This window comes from Platalea leucorodia (genome assembly GCF_965183815.1).
Source record: "Platalea leucorodia genome assembly, chromosome: 8".
Taxonomy (NCBI): domain Eukaryota; kingdom Metazoa; phylum Chordata; class Aves; order Pelecaniformes; family Threskiornithidae; genus Platalea; species Platalea leucorodia.
The window spans coordinates 57191325-57210354 of NC_138830.1; the positions used below are offsets into that span (position 1 = coordinate 57191325).

General features: G+C 50.6%; 1 protein-coding gene across 1 annotated transcript in view; it reads left to right on the plus strand.

Annotated features, from left to right (window-relative positions):
* Window positions 1-19030, plus strand: part of ZFHX3 (zinc finger homeobox 3) — a 175030-nt gene that overhangs the window by 88388 nt on the left and 67612 nt on the right. The window contains exon 4 of the mRNA XM_082319280.1: window positions 10061-10292. Coding sequence (XP_082175406.1) covers window positions 10061-10292 — 232 coding nt within the window. The remainder of the gene's footprint in view (window positions 1-10060; window positions 10293-19030) is intronic.

Sequence of the window (19030 nt, forward strand, 5' to 3'; positions counted from 1 at the left end):
GAGGGCCGGCTGCCCCCGTTGTGTTGAGGGAGCCACTTCTTATCGGGGCCCTTCCCTCTTCGCAGGGGTTTCCCTGTGCTGCTCCCCTCGGCTTCAGGCTCTCGTGAGGAGCACAGTGCGTGCAAAATGGTCCTTAACCTTCTTCAGAGAGCGGTGGTTTCTTTTCCAAAAGACTTAATATTGGGAAAAAAATATCATTTTAATTTAAATTCTCATAGCAGGCTCCACACATACAGAGAGGGTTTGGGGTAGTTGTTTTAAGTCTGAGCCGGCATTAACAGCACAAGACCAAGCGTGTGTTACGTGCTGTGCCTTCGAACAGGCAGAGCCTCCTCGGAGATCCCTCGCAGCGTAACATATGGATCATTCCTATCGCTGCTGGAGGAAATAATACATCACCTGTACGGATAGTCCTAGTCTTGTTCTGTGTTACGGGAAGCCTTTTTCAATCACTCAGCAGCCGCATAATTACAATATGGACAACAGATTTCTATCCTGCTGTCTTTCAGGTTCCCCCCAGCCCTTTTTGTTATATAATTTGCCTTTTATCTGGTGCTTCTCCATATTCACAGGCTGCTCTAGTTCACCTGAGTGTTCACAGCTTAACAACTCACACTGAACTTATTATTTTCAAGTATATGTACAAAATATGTTGAAAAAGAAAAACGACCGGGCAGTGGGATCGCTGAGCCTGCTTTTGGTTACTGTCTTGTCTCCGTGTTCGGCTGTTCTTGTCCTGTTTCTTTTCCTAAGCCTGGGAAAGATAAGGCTCCCTGAATTCCTCGGCTCTTGGCTGTCCCCAGCACTGGGAAAGGAGTGGACTGGAGGACCTGACCTCCTCCTCGGTGACGTTGCTGAGACGTGGCAAAAATATTCTTGCTGTTTTTATAACTTCATCCTGCTGCTGTCCGTACAGTACTTTGCAGGCACTGCTTTTAAAAACAAAGTACAGCTTTTCTGTCATATTTCTCCAGGGTTGACAGCATCCATGGAAAATATGAAGTGACAAAACTGTAAATTTTTCTGAGGAGCAAAATGTCATCAGTTCAGGTTTTGGTTAACTTGCAAGGCTCCAGAGGAACCCCACTGGCACCAAATCACTGTGCTGCTCTGCAGAAACGGCTCTCTGAAGCTCAGCTCACGGGTAACATCCCTTACGTCCCTCGTTTGTAACAGGAGAATACCCTTCATGTGAAGCTTGTTGGGTTCACGTTTGTCGGGGTGCACAAGTGAGTAGCGGGAGGTGTCCGTGCAGACTCGCCGGGCTGCGTGGGTCCTGCGGCGGGAGCCGTGGACGGAGCAGCAGCATGCAAGGTTGAGGGCAGCGCTTTTCAGAACAGCTGATAGGAAATGTACTCTCAATTGTGCTTTGTTTTTATCACTATAATTAGCAAGATCAATACACACACTCCTGTATTCATCTCCACATATAGCAGTGCTTACGCCTGTGCCTCCCTGGGGAAAGCTGCGAAGATTTCAGGGATCTGGAAAATTCTCGAAAGTTGCCGTTGCCCCAGGGCCGCTCCGTGGTGACTGCAGCTCTCGTAATGCAGCGGGGGGAGACAAGGAAGTTTCGCGGCTGGGGGAAGGAGCCCCGCTGCAGCGAGAGCTTTCTCTTTCTCCCTTTCTTGGCTGCTCAGCGAGCGTATAGCGTAGTGTCCAGCTGTACAAAGGCATACCCGTGTGCTACCAGGATTAAACAGAGATGGAGACCGGCCTCTCTGACTGCTACCTTGACTCCCATCGCATCTCCTCCCTCCCTCTGGGAGGTTTCCAGTTGACGTGCCATCGCGCTTCCTCCCGCTGTCGGTGCCGCTCCTGGGGTGGGAGGGGATGGCCAGCACGGCTGGGCAAGCACAGGCTTTGCCGTGGACTTTGCTCTTCCTCAGGTGCATGGCAGGAAGCTTAGTGATGCTCTTATACTTTCAATGGTCCCACACAGATTTTAATCTTTAGGGATCTGTTCTGACGAATGATTAATTAGTACTTTGAGGTCTGTTGCACAATTAAAACGGGGAGGGGGGGGTGTGAATACAAGTGCAGCCTTTCTTGGCTCTTGTTTTCTGTTAATCTCTGTCGCTTTTTGCCCACTGACCCTGGGGGACTGTGAATATGTGGGGATGCTGCTCATCTCAGTCTGCATAAACAATGTCCTCGTTAAGAGCTGATCGGCTTAGCAAGGCCCCACGAAGAAGTTAGCTGCCAGAGCCGAGCAGAAGCTGGGACTGTTGCCTCCCTCTGGGCTTTAGCCCCTCCTCATTAAGCAGGTCTGGGCTATTGATTGGGAGCTTGTGTTTGGAAGAGTCTTACTTACTCCATGCATTATCTTGACAGATTGATCAGACCTGATTGAGAACCTCTTAAAGGAACGAACAGCTGTAATGGGAAAGTTGGACTCTGTCATCCGTTAGGATGATTCTGGGAGCGAGAAGAACGAGGCTGACATCTTGGAGCAATTGTATTTACAATTAACATGGCTGAAAACGATTGCCTCTATTGATCCCCCCTTCCTGCAATTACAGCCCCATTGTTTACATTCCAGCACTTCGGTTATAAAAAGGAAATTCAATAATTATTGCATTATTTAAAGTTAAAGTGCCACAGAGTTTGCTGGCTACGCTTGCTGGTTGATTTAACGTTCAGTAAAATCCATGCTGAGCTCTCCATCTTTAGGCTGAGCAATATTTGGCTTTTAATGAGACTTCAAGGGCTGGTGGAGCAAACCTGGTTTGCTGGGTGGCTTTTGGGGTCGCTTATGGGGGAACCCAAAAGCGTTTCAGCATGGCAAGCACCAGCCTCGTGGCCAGCGGGGAGCGCATCTGCGGCCCGTAGCCTCTGCCTGGGTGGGACCCCGTGGGGACGGCTCCTCTCCCCTGCCGCAGGGGTGACCAGCTGTTACTTGGAGCTGCCGAGAATTTTTGTGCCTCATGGATTGTTGCTGACCTTTCCCCAGGCACGGCAGGTCTCTGCTCAGCTGCCCCGCGTGTTGCTGCTGGGCTCCTCTTTGAGGAAAGTCCTTGGTCTCGCTTCCCTCCCGCTTTGCAGTGTCGCGGTCGGGGGCTCGTGGGGCGATGGTCGGGGGCTCGTGGGGCGATGGTCGGGGGCTCTGCGCAGCCACGCTCGGTCCTGCTCGGTGGCTCCGTGCCTGCCTGCCTGGGGCTCACAGTGTCTGCGTCGGCCTCGTCACGGTACCGGGGGCATTCACTTAATGCCAGGCAGGGTGGGAGGGCACGGAAAATACAGATTCAGAAGGGAGGGGTGTAGGGACTGGCTGTTAATTGGGGCGGTTGGTGCTGTTCTTCAGGCCTTTCTGTGTGACTCAGGGACTTGCATCAAGTATCTCAGCCGCTTTGGCAGGAGGGAGTGCTACGTTTCCAGCCTTCTGGAAAGAAAAATAAAGATCAGAAACCAAAAAGTAAATCAAAACCCAGATTTGTTGCGCAAAGTCTCCTTGTCTTCATCTTGTGGCGGTGTCTTTAAAGGCTTGGGTGATACTGAGGAGCTTTAGCGGGAGGGGGGGTGATGCTCACCATTAGGCCGTTCGAGTTACCACAAGCTAAACTGCAAAAACTTGTGGGCACGTGAGTCTGAACTCCACAGCCCGCAAGCTGCGCGAAGGAGCTGTTACGCAAGGAGCCGGAGAGGCTGGAAGGAAGGGAGGGCTTTTGTAACGCTGCTTCTTCAGAAGCAGTAAACAATTGCAGGACGTTGGTGGAACACAAAAGAGCGTAAGTTCATCTTTTGGACCTGCTGCATGGCGAATCAATTTTTTCCTCCTTTCAAAACATCTGGGCCAGGGGGCGGCTGCAAGCCACCAGCCCGTTCCAGCGTGTAGCCAGCATGTGTTCTCGCTGCGTGCCACGTCCGCCCCGCGTCTCCCTCGGCTCCAGGAAATTCCAGCCGGGGCTGCAGGTGTGAAAGGAAAGCAAGATGGATGGGCCAGCTCTGACTTTTATGGAGTACTTGGAACAGACCGGGATCAGACAGCTGCGTCCACATGACTTTCATTAAAAATTCAGATTCTTCTCTTCCAGGATTGTGTGATTTATCTCGTGCAGCAGATCAGAGGCACGTGGGGGCCAAGAGACGCTCACCAGGCTTCCGAGGTCTGCTGCAGGGTCTGGTCCCTTTCCATGTCGACCTGTAGCCTCCCCTCAGGCCCTGGCGTAAGGGTCGCGTCTCGTCTAGCTCCCCGGGAGCGCGTTGTCACAGGCACAGTTCTTGCTGGCATGTGGAATGTTTCCTACCAAGCCTATTACTAATTACCCATGTCTGACTTCATCCTGAGGAAGAGTCAATCCCTGGGCATCCCTCTGTGCTGCGGCTGTGCTCGTAGGGCTGGCGTGCCTCCAGCACCTCCTCCTGAACACGGGAGTGTGTGCTGGCGTTGGCTTTCACGGTAACCTTGCATGGTTCAAAGTCTCGAGTAACCTCTGCGGTGCTCCATGGGTTCTGTGTGCCACCGTGGGCTCAGGGGCGTCCCGCTGGCTCTAGGTCTCCTTGCTGGTGCTGGTCAGCCGTAGGTGCTCGCAAGAAGAAGTAAGAGCGGCACAAGTTTGCAATGGTGCTCCCTTCCATGGCTTCTGTAACCCTCCAGCAGTTTGTTGGCTCCTTCTTCCTCAGCTGGATCTGTCGATTCTTTTAAATCACTACTAATTTTACCCTTTCTAACAGAGCAGCCGTCATGCTGACTTCAGTGGTAAGAAGGGTGTTACATGAGGAAAAACCTCCTCCAAGGATGTTCAAGGCTGAAAACGTTTTCTTAAAGAAGCTCTCAGTAGTTGAGTGGCCTCTGATTTTGTGGCAGGATTGTCCCGTAAGGTGAGAGCCAGCTGGAGAAAGTGATCAGCAGTGATTTGGAAGAGATTTCTCCAGACTGTTTATCAATTATCCATATAAGCAAAAAGGATGTTTGTGTAAACAAGGGGGCGGCGGGCTCGTTCTGACCGTCGCCGTTAGCGTTCTTGCATCAGTTGTTTTAGGATCCAGGCCACCGCTGCGGCTGGTGGCCCTGTTAGCCAGCTGGTGGTGAGGAAGGGTTTTTGTTTCTGTTGGTTGGCTGGTTGCTGCATGGAGTTCACGAGCTTTTTTCCCCGCTTTGGGTTTTGGCCCCCAGGCCTGTTACTGCGCCTGCTTTTCTCGCGCACGGACACCTTGATAACGTGCAGGACATCCTCGCGCACCAGAGAGGGGAGCGGGAGAGCGCAGGCTGCTTGTCGCTGGGGCAGTTATGGGGTTTCTTTCTGCTGCTTGTTGTCATTTTGAGGTCTGCAGGAGAAGGGGGCCATCCTCGAGCCTGTAGAGAGTTTTCTCACACGTTCTGCTGCTTTTGGTACCACCAAGGCTTCCCGAGGGTGGAGGTGGGATCTCGCCACTTGCAGAGGTGGCTGGTCTCATGGCTTGCAGACCAAGGGCTTGTGAGATTCCCACTGTTGTCAGCGTGAGTTCGTCCTGAGCAGCTTTTAGGGCCCTCCAAAGGGGAAGCTTTATACAAGATGAAGTTAAGATTGCATAGAAATTGGACTTTTTTTCCTAATGAATAGTAAACATCAAAAGCACAAGATAGTTCAAAGCGGTTATTGCGTCTCCCTGGTGAGCTAGGGTTACAGTTCAGATGTCCCCAGAACGGTATCTGACCCACTAAACGTAGCAAACAGGGTTTGGAAAATAACGTCGTGCCTTCTGGCAGCAGAGCGCTATGGGGAGGATTATCTATTCATGGTGCTGTAAGAATCGGGCTCTTTACACGGTGGCTGTAATAAAGTTAATACAGAAGAGGTTTTGAGCAGATATAGATTTAACATCTTTTGAAATAAGACGTGCAAAAGTTTTTAGAAATCAGATTAAATAGTGAACATTAACTACGGTAACACCTACAAAGGTATTCGGCAGGATACTTGTGTAATAGTAGCAACATGGATCCTCGGTCCTGGTTGCAACGGTCTCCTCTCCGAAGAACGTAGTCCGAGTACATGGCATGGGGTGAGGAGGACTGCCTGCAGTCAGGCAGATTAATACAGCTGTCACATTAAATTCCATGATCATTGAAAAAGACTGTGGGTGAGGCAGCGTTAGATGGGGAAAAGATAGATGGTAAAATAAACGAAGTTCGGGGTATGTGAAGGATGGAGGTGGAAGGACAGATAAACTGAACATAACGTCATTCCTTGCTTTGTTTAAAAATTAAATTTCCATAGTCGTACACTGTGAACATTTATTATGCTATTATTTATTAGAAGAAAACAATTCCAAGCCAGATGTTAGAGAGCGAGGGCTGGAAAGTCAGTCTGTCAGTCCGGCGTGGGTCAGCTCGTCCCAGCGCACGCGTGCTCGCACCGGTGCCTCTCCAGCCCTCGCCGGTCTGCGCCCGCGCCGTCCGTACCCCCTCCTCCTGCCCTTGCCAGTGGCTGCGCTGGCGGGCCGTGGCAGCGCCGGTGCGAACGCCGCCTGCGCGCAGTCGCCGCCCTCTTCCTCTTCTCATGTTTGGGGGGCTGGGGGCTGTGCGCAGTGCTCGCCCCAAAGGGACCGATCGCTGTCTGCTGGCCCCCAGCGATCTGCGGTGTATGTAAGCTCAGGTTATAATTTTTCTCTTGCTTATTTAAACTGTCTTTCTGTTCGGACCCTCCCAACGTGCCGACTCCTTCGAGCCAAACCCAGAGGAAGGGGGAGGTTGATATGCAATACTTCCTAAACCGGCCCGAAAGGCTCGTCGGGCAGGGCTGAATCCATCCTGGCCGCCAGTGCGAGCGCGGCCGCCCAGCGAGCGCGGTTTGGTACGGAGTCACCCCGAAATAGCGTTGTCCTTGTCAGAAGCTAAAGGAGAGGCTCCGGCCACCGCTGGCAGCTGGCGGGGTGGTGGCTGCCGGCGCTGCCTCTGCGGGGCCAGGCTGGCCGCGTGGCAGTGGCCCTCCTCGATGGCTGTTCCCCAGCCCAGGAGGTTTGTTCGCCTTCCCGCTCCAGTGCGGCTGTGTCTGGGGGAGACCGCCCTGGAGCTCGCAGGGCAGAGCCGCAGTGGATAGCTCTTGATGTTGAGACGAAACTACCAAACGCAGGGTGTTTATAAGTGGTGAGGGACTGGCGTTACACAGGGAAGGTCTGTGGCGAGGGTCGGGGGCAGGCGGTGCGGGGGTTATGGCAAATGGAGGAGACGAGGTCTCTGAGCAGGATCCTCCTGCGCTAATCACTGCACTGCGGAGTGAGAGCGCAGCTTTGCCCAGAGACCCGAGCGCTTCCCGAATGGAAGATGGGCCGGATTTGGTTTGATTTGTGTGTTGGAATAGGTGTTGTGAGCAGCGCGGTGTTGTGCTGCGGTTAGCGTACGTACAGGAACAGCCCACGACCCCCTGGGAAGCTGTACTTGTGAGCCGTATGGTTTCCATCAGAGCGTTCCTCTGTCTGTTTCTGATTTAAAGTGGAGCTTTGACTAAACCTGATCAATATTTTGCATGCCATGCGTGAAGAACCAGATGTTGGAAGTTTCCTATCGTTGAGAGGGAGGGGGCGAGCACCCCCCATGACTTGCAGAAATCAATGTTCTCTGACAGAAGTTGGTTGGTTTTCCTAGGAACAATATATTCCTTTGATTTTCAAGTTGATTTGTCTTCTAACAAGGTTCTGGTTTAAAATTTTGAATTTGTTTTCTGTGATACGGATAAATTCTCACAAGGGGAAAACTTAACAGTATGATGGACAATAACTACACTTGTCCAGCGTTTCATCGCTTCCAGCAACGCGCAGATAGTACTTGCTCGTCCGTCATGTTGTCTTATTCTGGCCTGCTCCTTTCCTCCGTTGGAAGACTGACATGAATCGGAGGTCGGCGTGCGATGCCGCACCGTGTCCAGGGTGGACTTGGTGGTGGTGGCACCCTCAGGCCTTGACTCCTCCAGCACGGCAGGCGGGTGAAGGTGACCCAAGCACAAGGGATATTTGAACGTGCATGGAGTGGGAGCAAAAGAAGAGCAGAAAATAAGGCACATTTATTAAACTGCTTAAAACAAATGTTTTCCTAAAATCCCCTTTTAAACGAGATCGGTACAGACTGTGCCTCTGGTTCCCACAGAGACCATGTCCTTAATATTTCCTTGAACCTGTGACCAGATTTTTCTCTAATTGCTCACTCGGGGCTTCCTCTGCCTCTGCTAGTGAGCCCGTTGGCACTTTCTGAGCCCGAGCGCGCTGTTTGTAGGACGGGGGCTTCCCCGACGCGCCTCGCGACTGACGAGAGAAGGGGCTTGCCGTGCGTCCCCTGGAGCGGGACCCCCAGCCTGCAGCGAGATGGGGCGGTGGGGAGGTTTCATTGCAGAGGTCGGATCTAAGCAGGGCAGGGCAAGGCTGGTTAAGCCGGGCCATGCGAGCCGGCCGCATGGCTCTTGCGACTGGCTCGCTAACCTTAGCTTTTTATGTCTTAAGCCATTTCTCTTTTTCTGGCTCAGGAAAAGGGTAATGCATGCAAACAATAGAAATGAGAGAAAGAGGAGTTCTTATGAGGAAAAACAGCAAAAAAATCTTTTGAGGGCACCAGTGGGATTAGTGCCCTAGTGGATTCTTCAAATATTACAGTGAATTTAATTAAATACATCGTGATCCCAAAAGAGGCTAGTCTAATTAGCCAGATCTAGAATACATTTATTCTCTTCCCTCACCCTTCCAATCAGAAGCCTCAGCATCAGCTCCTATCCTATTTTTAATCATTCCTAGACTCAGAGGGCTCTCCTTCCTCCGTGTTAGCTAAGCACACAGCGCTGGGTAATATGTGTCTTTAATCTTATCTTAGCTGTAACTGAGATAATACACGTCAGAATTTTTACCAGAAGGTCCTGGCTGCACGTAGGCAATATTTTTGATTGACAAACCTCGAGATCACGTCCGAATCGCCTTACTTACGTGCCTTGGGTGAAGTGCATGGCGAGGAAAGAGTTTCATGAGATGACCCAGAAGACAAAAAGGTCTTGAGGTTGGACGGTAGGAGCCAGCACGGATTATTGCTTAGCTGAAATGTAGGTGGGTGGTGGAAGCACCAAATGGCCTTCACTGAGGAGTCTTTCGTGTCATTGGACTTTGGTAGCCGTTTTTCCTCAACCTGCTATCAGCCCTTACTGTGGGAATTGGGAAGGTTACTGTGAACTCCCAGCCCTGCCTGCCGCTGCCCAAACTGAACGGAGGGCGGCTGTGCCATGGCAGCTGACGTGGCTGTAAGCTGCGAATTCTCCCCTCTGGTTTTAAGAACTAATTGCTGCCTCCTTGGCATCCATGACATAAAACAGCTATTCGTTTCCCTAGTGGCATGGACCTCTGTGCCAGACGGTTGATAGATTTTGTCAAATAATCAAGGTATAATACTCTTGAATTAGCGATATTGGCTGCGATAGCACAGCTTCAGAGGGTGACAGGGTTTTTTTCCAAGCGCTAACCTCTTGCGGTGATACCCAGCTGCATGCTCACCGTTGGCGTTTCAGCCTGGACCGCTGTCACGGCTGTCTTCCAGGCCAGGCTGCTGCTCTCTTCCAGGTCCAAGGCAGTAAAGCCTAGATGCCAGGGAGCAGAGCGCTGGATGATGGATAGGATGGCACACACTCCACGCTCCCTTTCCATACGCTGTTTCCAGGACCTCTCGATCTAATGGGTTCATTGTGTTCTAGGATTGCTTTGGTTTTATTCTTCTTAGTTTTCAATGAGAATTTATCAAGTTTAATTTTATCTGTTTGACGTGAAGTTGGATCCCCTCCCAGGATAAGCTTTAAATATGAAAGAATTAGCCATGCATAGGTCGTGAATAGTTGTTAATGTTGGATCTGGTATTTTCTTTTACAGGAGGAGATGATCTTGCCTATCTCGATTCTTGCTTCTGCGCTCATTTCAACGTGTTATGTTTTTCTTGCTTTTAAGCAGGAGAGTGCACGGTGCCTTGAGAATAAACAGGCTTGATCTTACGGTGTCTTTGTCCGAATGTGGTTTTTTACTTAATTCCCAGGTGGCTTTTAGCAATTTACAGTGGACTAACCCAGGGAGACTGGAGATGATACAGGAAATTCACATCTCTCTACTTTGTTCTTCACAGCACCTTCAGCATCACGAGAGCGGGGTTGAGGGTGAAAGCTGCTATTATCACTGTGTCCTCTGTAACTACTCCACCAAGGCCAAGCTGAACCTTATCCAGCACGTGCGCTCCATGAAACACCAGCGGAGTGAAAGCCTGCGCAAGCTGCAGCGTCTCCAGAAGGGTCTCCCTGAAGAGGAGGAAGACCTGGGACAGATCTTCACCATCCGGAAGTGCCCAGCTGCGGAGGCTGGTGAGTGCTGCCTCCCTTGCATGAACGGGGTCGGGCTCTTGGCTTCTCTGCGCCACAGGATCTGGCCAGCAGCATCAGACCCGCTGTGCAGTTTCGTGTCAAACTCGGTGACTTTCTTGTTTCTCTTCCCTGCGGTGGGGATGACGCTTATCACTTGTCAATAATATGTTACGGAAGTCCCGGCTGCCCCAAGGTAGGAGCAGACCTCTGCTGTACCTGCAGCATCCAGCATAGCTCTGCCTCAGCGGGCTTGTGGGTGGTGGCTCTGAAGCGCTAAATACTTACACACATGCTTCGTTTCGTACTTGTAAGCGGTCCCCTCTGTTCCAGTGGGGCTAAATGCAAGTTTGACGTGTGGAAGTGTGTAGGACAAGAGGAAACGGCCTCAAGCTGCGCCAGGGGAGGTTTAGGTTGCATTTTAGGAAAAATTTCTTCCCCCAAAGGGCTGTCAGGCCCTGGCCCAGGCTGCCCAGGGCAGGGGCTGAGTCCCCATCCCTGGAGGGATTTAAAAGCCGGGGAGATGCGGTGCTTGAGGACGTGGTTTAGTGGTGGCCTTGGCAGTGCTGGGTTAACGGTTGGACCTGATGATCTTAGAGGTCTTTTCCAACTGAAACAATTCTATGATTCTATGATTATATATTTGTTCCAGTGAGTGTCTTAAACAGTGGAATATTGTGAGAGTGTCTAAAGATACCGTCACATTTGCACAATTTTAACAAACCAGTGAACTATACTTTTTGTAGAAGTTTTGCAGTGTGTCAGGTGATGTCCTGGGCGCCAGTGTGAACCTGCCCCAGCTTGCTCATTGGTTTCTCGTATTTCAGCTACGCTGGGTCGGGAGGAGGAGCTGGTGGAGAGGGGTGGGCAGGAGAAGGGGCGAGTGTTTGTCTGTTTTCCATGTCTCCTCTTGACAAGGTGGATAAAGTGAAGGGCTTGGACGGAGTACTTGCTCATACAGAAAGGGCGGATAATAGGAAAGGGATTGCTGCTGTGAATCTAGCAAGAGAAAATGTTCCTTAAAGGCTGGGCAAAACAGAAGTTGTACTTTGTTTAATCATTTAAAGGGTTAAGAAGTTTTTTATGTTAGGAAAAAGCAAGATGTCATTAAGTCCTCTTTGGAGGGAGGAGGAGGAGAGCCTGCCCGAGTCGGCTGGTACGTGTGCTGTCAGGGATGTGAAGATGCTGGAGCTGGGGGGATGCCAGCGAAAGCCTTCACAGCCCTCATCTCAGCTTCAACCAGGACCTTCCTCCATGGCTGCTGTTGAAACGACTAAATCTTAGAGAAGAGTGCTCCGAGGAGCTGGCATTCCGCAATTAACGCACATAGAGACAAGGAAAGCGATCTTAGCTTAAAGGCGCTGAGAAAGGGAAGCAGCACCAGCTGGAGGAGGATACGTGTGGGGCTTAGAAACGTCTCTTGAATTAAGACCTGGGTTGCGTTGCCGTTATGCGTGTTAGTAACAAGGACCTGAAATACTTGCAGAACACCCAAAAAGTGAAATGGGAGATTTTTCATTAAGAGTTAAATTCAGTCTCATGGAAAAAAGTGACCGATCTGTGAACTCGGTGGCCCAGCGGAGTCGAGGGCAAGGAATATGCTTTCCCAAAGGTCAGGGTGACAGTGAAAGCGTGCTGCGGTTGCCGCACCATCCCGGAGGGGACAGCAGCTCTTACGGCCGCTCCGCTTCTCTGCGGTGCTCTGCTGGAGAAAAACACCCAGATTTCGAAAGGATATGTTGACCAGTGTTGTATGGTTTGTGAGTTTTCTTAAAAGCAAAATGAACAGAGAGGAGAAACCATCTGTGCCCTTTTGTGATATACAGAACAATCTTGAAAATCTTTGTTTACTTTAGAAATTTTTGTTTACTTTGTCTTTTACTTTAGAAACCTTATCTTTCCCTGTACGTCCGCCAGGATTATGACATTGCAGGTACTGGCAGTGCAGAAGCTGACTAGCTGAGCGGGAAAAGGATTTGTTGACCCTTTAAAAAAAATGTAATTTTTTTTTAAACTAAAAGTCTTGACAAGTCACTGAAAGGAAATCTCTATTTAAAAATATTTTACTTTTTCAAATGGCTTGAGATAATTTCCTTTAAGCTTGTTGGTTCTTTAACAAAAACTGACAGCAAAAAGGCACTAAGAATTTCTTTATCATATTTTATTTCAAAGATTAAAAATACAAGTAAGAATAAGACTCTCTAGAATGCAAAGGGGGGAACTCCTGCTCCGTTTTGCATGTCACTTTGACCTGAGATACTTCAGTCCAAACACCTGCAGCCCGCAGCTGAGCGGGCACGCCTTGCCGGCGCACTGGCGGCCGCAGGCACGAGGCGCTGCTCCGGTTTCCCTGCAGTGACGGGAGTCGGATTTGGGTGAGAAGCTGCAGTACCCCTGCGGGGGAGAATGGATGCTTTCATCTCCCGTTTATTCTGATCCTGTTACGGTATCAGAACATCAACTGCAGTATAAAGCAGGGTGGCCCCGTAGCCCCAGGCCAGCGGCTGGGCTGAGCTCCGGCCTGGGCTGAGGACATATCCCAAGGGAAGGCGCGTCGGGATGCCGCAAGCCAGAGCCGGGCTGGTGCCTCCGTTCCCGGGCGTCAGAGCAGGCGGGGGCACTGCCCGGCACCCAGGGGTGGTCCTCCCGGCGGGCAAGGTCGGCCTCATGCAGGGCACAACAGTAACTTGTTTCTCGGCTTTGATTTATTGAGTGTAATATCTTCGTGCATAGAAAGATCTGCCTTGAACAGGCTGATCCTTCCCTTTTTTCTGTGACGTTTAAACTTCCAGCGTTATAAAATGCTGCTGTTATTTATTATTTAGCTGGTTGTTGTTATTTTTCTGTAGTTTGGGGTGTCAGATGTGTAGCAGGGATGTGCACGTACCTAGGCTTAAGTTCACTCTGCTGATGCGTCTGCTTTTTCTTGGTTTTGAATTTGCTGGTGTATTTGGCTGTTAGACCCGGTCAGGAGAGCAGGGCGTGAGGCTCCGCCGCCGGGTCCTCCCGGCACGATGCTGCCGGCCTGGAAACGCTCTTCCTTCGGGGCAGGGCTGCACTTGGCTCTCCGCATTTCTTCCTCCTGCAGAATACGACGGTTTCTCTGCCGTATCCCCGTTTGTTCTGTATTGGTTTTTTCTGAGGGCTGGGTGGACTTTCCTCGCTGCCTTTTGATGAGAGTCTCTGGTGATAATGGATAACACGAGCAAGTCTTCCCTGTGCTTCAGACACCTTGAGCAGAAAGTGCTTTTCTGATCTGCGACACGTCTGTCAGGGGGCCCAAAGGGACAGTGACTTTTTTGTTGATTTGCTGCATTACAAATGCGGTGGCTTGTTTTGATGCTGCTGTTACTCCCTGGTAATCATTGCTGTGATTCTCTCTCCCCTTCTAGTTAATTATATTTGTTTTGAATTCGGTTTCCCTACAAATATAATATCAGCTTGCGTTTTTTTCCAAAGTGAGTCCCCTTTTGTTATCACTGCTCTTTCTGAGGACTCTTAAAACATGTCAGTCTTCACAGCTTTTCGACCTTCTGCAAAACTCTTGCCTGGGAGGGTGTCCCAGCTCTGGGGGCTGTGGAGCCGCTGTCCTGGGAGGTGCTAAGATCCGATGGGCAAGGATGAGGGCAGGGCCCTGAGCAGAACCTTGACCGCAGCCTGTCTTCTCTCCCTGTAGAACTGCAAGTGCTCAGGGCAGGGCTGCGCTGGCAGAAAACCCTTCCCTTCTCGTGCTGGTCCGGTCTCTCGCTGGTCTGGCTGGCCAGCTGCTGGTTTGCCTCAGCAGCAGTGTAAGCATCAGCCCTCTCCTCGCTCTTCGGTCTGGTGTGCTGCGACCAGGAGCAAGCAGGCACGAGGGATCACGTTGTGAGCGGTCCCGAGTTTCCGGGGGACGGTGGGGTGCAGCCGGCTGCTGCTGCTTCCAGGGCAGAGCCCTGGGCCAGCTGTCACCCGAGGCGAGGTGCAGGCACACGGCAGCCACGATCGCTCCTGCCGCTGCTGGAGACCTGTGTGGCTTGGCTTGAAACGCTGAAAGATTCTTTATCGCTTTTTTCTTTCCTTAACTTCATCCAGTTTGTGCCAATCCCCTCATCCCCAGCTCTACATAAAACTGCTGGTTGCGGTAATGAAATGCAGCTCAGCCCTCAGACTGCAGCCTTGTGTTAAGTGGGACTGCGTAGGCCGCCTGAGTGGAGTTGCCTTGTTCCCCTTCCCGCTCCGTCCTGTTTGCTCTGCGGCAGAGAGCCGATGCTGGGGTTAAACGCCGTGTCTGGCTGTGTGTACATACTCGCTGGTGTGTGCAAGCATGTAGGAAAAAGCATTGCTGTCTCTGGGGCGGTGTGTAGATATTTGCTTGTATAGATGCATCTCAATCTGTTGGAAGAGTGTGTCTGATCATACCTTAATTAGTCCTCTAACAATCTACAAAGGTCAGTGCCAATTGCCTGTTCATTTACATTTGTAATTGTGGTGGTTCTTGATTGCACATTAGTTGCAACTCATTCCCTCCCACCCCGCCGAAAACACATGCTGCAGGCTAAGCAACAGCCTTGTAGACACAAGGACCTTTGTCTCTGCTTGTGCCAGCAGCACGGCCTTCACTGAAACTTTTGTGTCTTTTATGGAAGAGAGCTTTAGAGGCTACACTGCACTTCCAGTAAAGGGATGATGAAGTCGTTGGCAGGGAAATTATATGGACATCAGGCAAGAAACCCAATCCTCCTTGAACTGGATAATTAAAGACAATTAAACTTTTCTGCCTGCTCTGAGAAGTGTGCTAATTATGCAGGAGACAGGGAAGTGGGCCCAGCCTGGACGTTCAGTTCAGCTGTTTTGTTGACCAGAAAGAATACAGCTTTAGGGGTGGGGGGTTATTTTCCTCTGTGGGGTATTTTTGGACATCTACTGCTGTAGTATCTGGGCTGCTGCCACTGCAGATGTCAGCCCCTTGCTGCAGAAGCATCTGTATAACGTTACCCATAAGCTAATTGATTTTTAATGATGGGGGTTTAGAGAAGAAAAAAAAACCCAAACCCGTAATAAAAAACAAAACGTTCTCAAGATGTAGGAATGGATGCACTTATGACTCATTAGATAATCATAGAAATAAGAGTGAAACAACCTGCACCAAATTTTCCTTCTGGCTTTGAAAGTGTTTCCTTCTAGAAGGCATCGAGTACAGGCAGCCCGTTTTACAACTCGGAGAGCCGTGCGCGGAGTAGCCGGTCTGGAGCGGGACTGCTGCTTCGTCCCCAGCGCGGGTTGCGCAGGGGCGTACGCAGCCCCCCGCTCGCCCTGCCGCATCGCTCTTCGCATGCTATCCGTGCGGGTGTGGATTTGTTACAGCCCCAGCCGCTGAGCCTGCTTCTCTTTCGTCAAGTGCTGTTCGTAATGAATCGGTTTCCTCCCTTACCTATTTCTCCTGACTCCTCCTGTTTTCCATCTCCATCCGCTCTCCCTTTCCGTAGCTGTCCTCCTGTGGGAGGAGCAGAGGGGGGTTGCCCACTCTTCCCACTGTGTAGGACCAAAGTCCTTCGGGTGTCCGTCAGGTGTCCGCGTTCCTCACCTGCACCGGAGTCCTGGGTGTCCCTGGCCCGGGGCTGCTGCTTCATGCAGCTGCGCAGGTCAGGGTCTGCCACACTCCTCGAGTCAGGAGAAGGTCCTAGTGCTTGCAGTAAGCTTGACCTGAGCTGAGGCCCCTCAGGTGGAAACGCTTCATGCTTGTGCTCCGCAGGAGAATAACTAGATCCAGAAGGGTCAGGTGGAGCTGAGGCAAGAGACCACCTAGAGTTTTATGATGCCTAGGAGTTTCATTTTGATCATCCTCTCGTACAAGTCCTGAATTTGTTAACATCTTTGAAGGAAAACAGAGATTTTAGCAGATGTAAATGCAGAGGACAACTTGCATGGACCAAGGAGTTGTGTTGGTAGAAGCTGTGCGGTGCCTCTGTGGCTGGAGGAGAGGTTCCTGCCCTGAGGCTGAGACCACCCCGCGTTGTCCAAGGAGGGAGCAGAGCACAGCAAGGAAAAGGTGTGCGCCTTTCTCCTCCTTTTCCAAGGCAGCTTGAGTCCCACAGTCTGGATGCAATCTGTGGGACTGTGGAGAATGCTTTTGAAAAAAACAACAACAAAAAAATGTGGCAAGTAAGCCCAAAAAAGTCAGATTTGTTGGTCTTTACAGTTGTGCTGGAGGCCATGGCAGAGCTTTGTGGGACGAGTAAGATGACTTGTGGAAAAGTCATGTAATATTTAGTGGGAAATGCTGACCATTTCTCAACTCTGTGAGTCATCCTATAGACTATTTTACAAAGCTTTGTATCCTTACTGTGAAAATCTGTAGGAAGGCTAAAAATAAAGTAAAAGAATATCTTCTATTCAGTGCAGCTCTATATATTTTTTCTTAGCACCATATACTTCTGGAGAAGCTCTTTGTCCTTGTGGAGATGGGAGTGTTCCCCTAAGACCATGCTAAGCCAGCCAAAGATACCACTCGTAGTTTTTGAAGAATTAGTTTTCTGGATGCGTACCGCAAGGGGATGCCGCAGTCTCCCCATAGCACCGCAGAGAACCAGTTCCCTAGGGTGGACATACTGTTTCAGCAATCCCGCTAATCTCTGCCAAATCCTTAGCAGCCATCTTCTTCCAACACACAAAGTCATTGTTGGGGCCCTCGCGTGTGAAGAGTTGAGGGCAGGCTCTCTGGAAGCCGTTGCTAAACTCGGCCAAGCGCGGTCAAAAGCCCCTTTGTTTGGGCAGGAAAGGGGCTGGAGCGGGAGGATCGCTGTGCCCGGCCTTGCTGGAGCATCCGTGCTGCTTGCTCTGCCAGCAAACAGCGAGGGACCGGCCACTCTCCCCACTCCAGACAGGTTGATTACAAGTATTTAGAGGACTGCCTTTCCTGTAAAGCTCTGTTCTGGTAACCCCTTGAAAGCTGCCGGCTCCCAGAGCTCCCTGGGAGGAGGGGGTACCCCCCAGCTCCCGCTTTTCCCCTCTCTCTATGCACTATCCATCCACCTCTTCCTTGTATTTCAGTATTCGAACTTCTGAAGGGCTGCAAACTGTAGACTGAAATCAGGATGTGAATTTTTAATGAAACCAAGTATGTAAACAGAACTGAGGTATAGCTAGAGCAGTTGCCAGATGAGAAAACCCCATGTGGTTTAAAAATAGTAGTTACCAAACTGAGCTTGGCTCTGCCTGTGGTGCTTGCAGGCAGCTGGATGCTCATATGGTGCTTGCACCTCTGTTTTCACTCTGAGTCATATGAAACACTTTGTTAATGTTCCTCTTTCCTAAAAGCAGTTTTGTAGCTGCACCAGGGACGCGAAGGCATCGCCGTCAGGAGAGAGGCGACGGTAAATGGGAGCAGAAGCAAGTTCCCGTGTGATCGGGAGCAGATTTGTTCATCAAACACTCAGGATGTGGTTTGCAGTATGAAAAGGTTTCTCTTGGACAAAAAGTTTCTATTTAGCAGAAGGGCGCCTTGATGTCAGCCACATTTGTCGGTTTAAAGTTGTGACTTGGAAGTGCCGCAGCACGCGTTGCTCTCTGAACTCCCCCCTCTCCCGTCCAGGCTCTCCAGCTCCTCCCTTCCCTCGGAGGCTGTGCCCTGGACTTAGGAATTGCGATCGGCCCAGCTGTAAACTGAAGTGGAAGAAGCGGTGGAGAAAGGGGAAGCGGATCTTCCACAGAAATCTCCCGCGAGGGGAACTGTCCTCTTATTTTCCCACCTTGAAGCGTGGGCAACCGTGCAAGGCATTTCTCATTCACAATCATCAAGCATGGAGTAATTATTAATGTAATTTGTTACAACAGGGATGCGAGACGCTCCTTTGGAGTGGATTTTTCATGATTGCAGGCTCCGTACTTCCAGTGGAACTTTAAGACTTTTGAAATTAAAATGGCTAATGCCAAGTGATATTTCTCCCTGCTTGAAATAACTCAGATTTATTAAGATCTGATGTCCTCCACTTGGTCTCAATTAAAGAAAATGTGGTCATTGCTAATGCTGGAGAAACATGCATGTTGCTCTCCTACATCTGATAGAGGTAATGGAGGGTTTCAGAAAGGAATAATTAGTTTGCTTTTGTAAGCCTCTCTCTGCTTTTCCGTGGGACTTAATTGCACACATCAACTAAAAACTTCCCAAAGCAGATTACTTGTACAGTGGCTGCAGGAGAACAGCGTAGAGTTTATACAACGGCATCTGCCAGCCGAAAGCACGCGACAGCTCTGGCTCCGCTGGCGACGCACGGATTTACCTGGCTGGAACGCGTGGCCCTTGCAGCGGGCTAGGGAAGAGCAATGCGCGAGGTGCACGCTGAGGGATTTGGTGTAAAATTTCCCACCTGGTGCAAGCGGACTTCCAAAATGATGTTCTGCATGCCCTCTCCTCCCGCGGCCCCTGCCCCTAATGGCTGGAGAAGCTCCTCTGGTCTTGTGCTGCTGCCAGTCACCCTCTCCTCCTCCAAAGGAGATTCCTTCCTCCGGTGTTTAACAGCTAACCTCGTTTCACATGCTTCCCCTTGCCATTTCCAGGCTTGTCCTTGATTGACACATTTAATAATCTGCCAACCCAAATGACAATCTGAGCTCCTGTGTGCAAACATCAAATGCTGCCCAGCTTCATTAGCTTCTCTCAGGCTTTTTACCTCTGTCTCGCTCCCTGCAACCCAATATTGTCTTTTCCCAATATGTTATCTGTAACCCCCTGAAGGCAGCAGCCGGCTCGGTCTTTGTTTCCG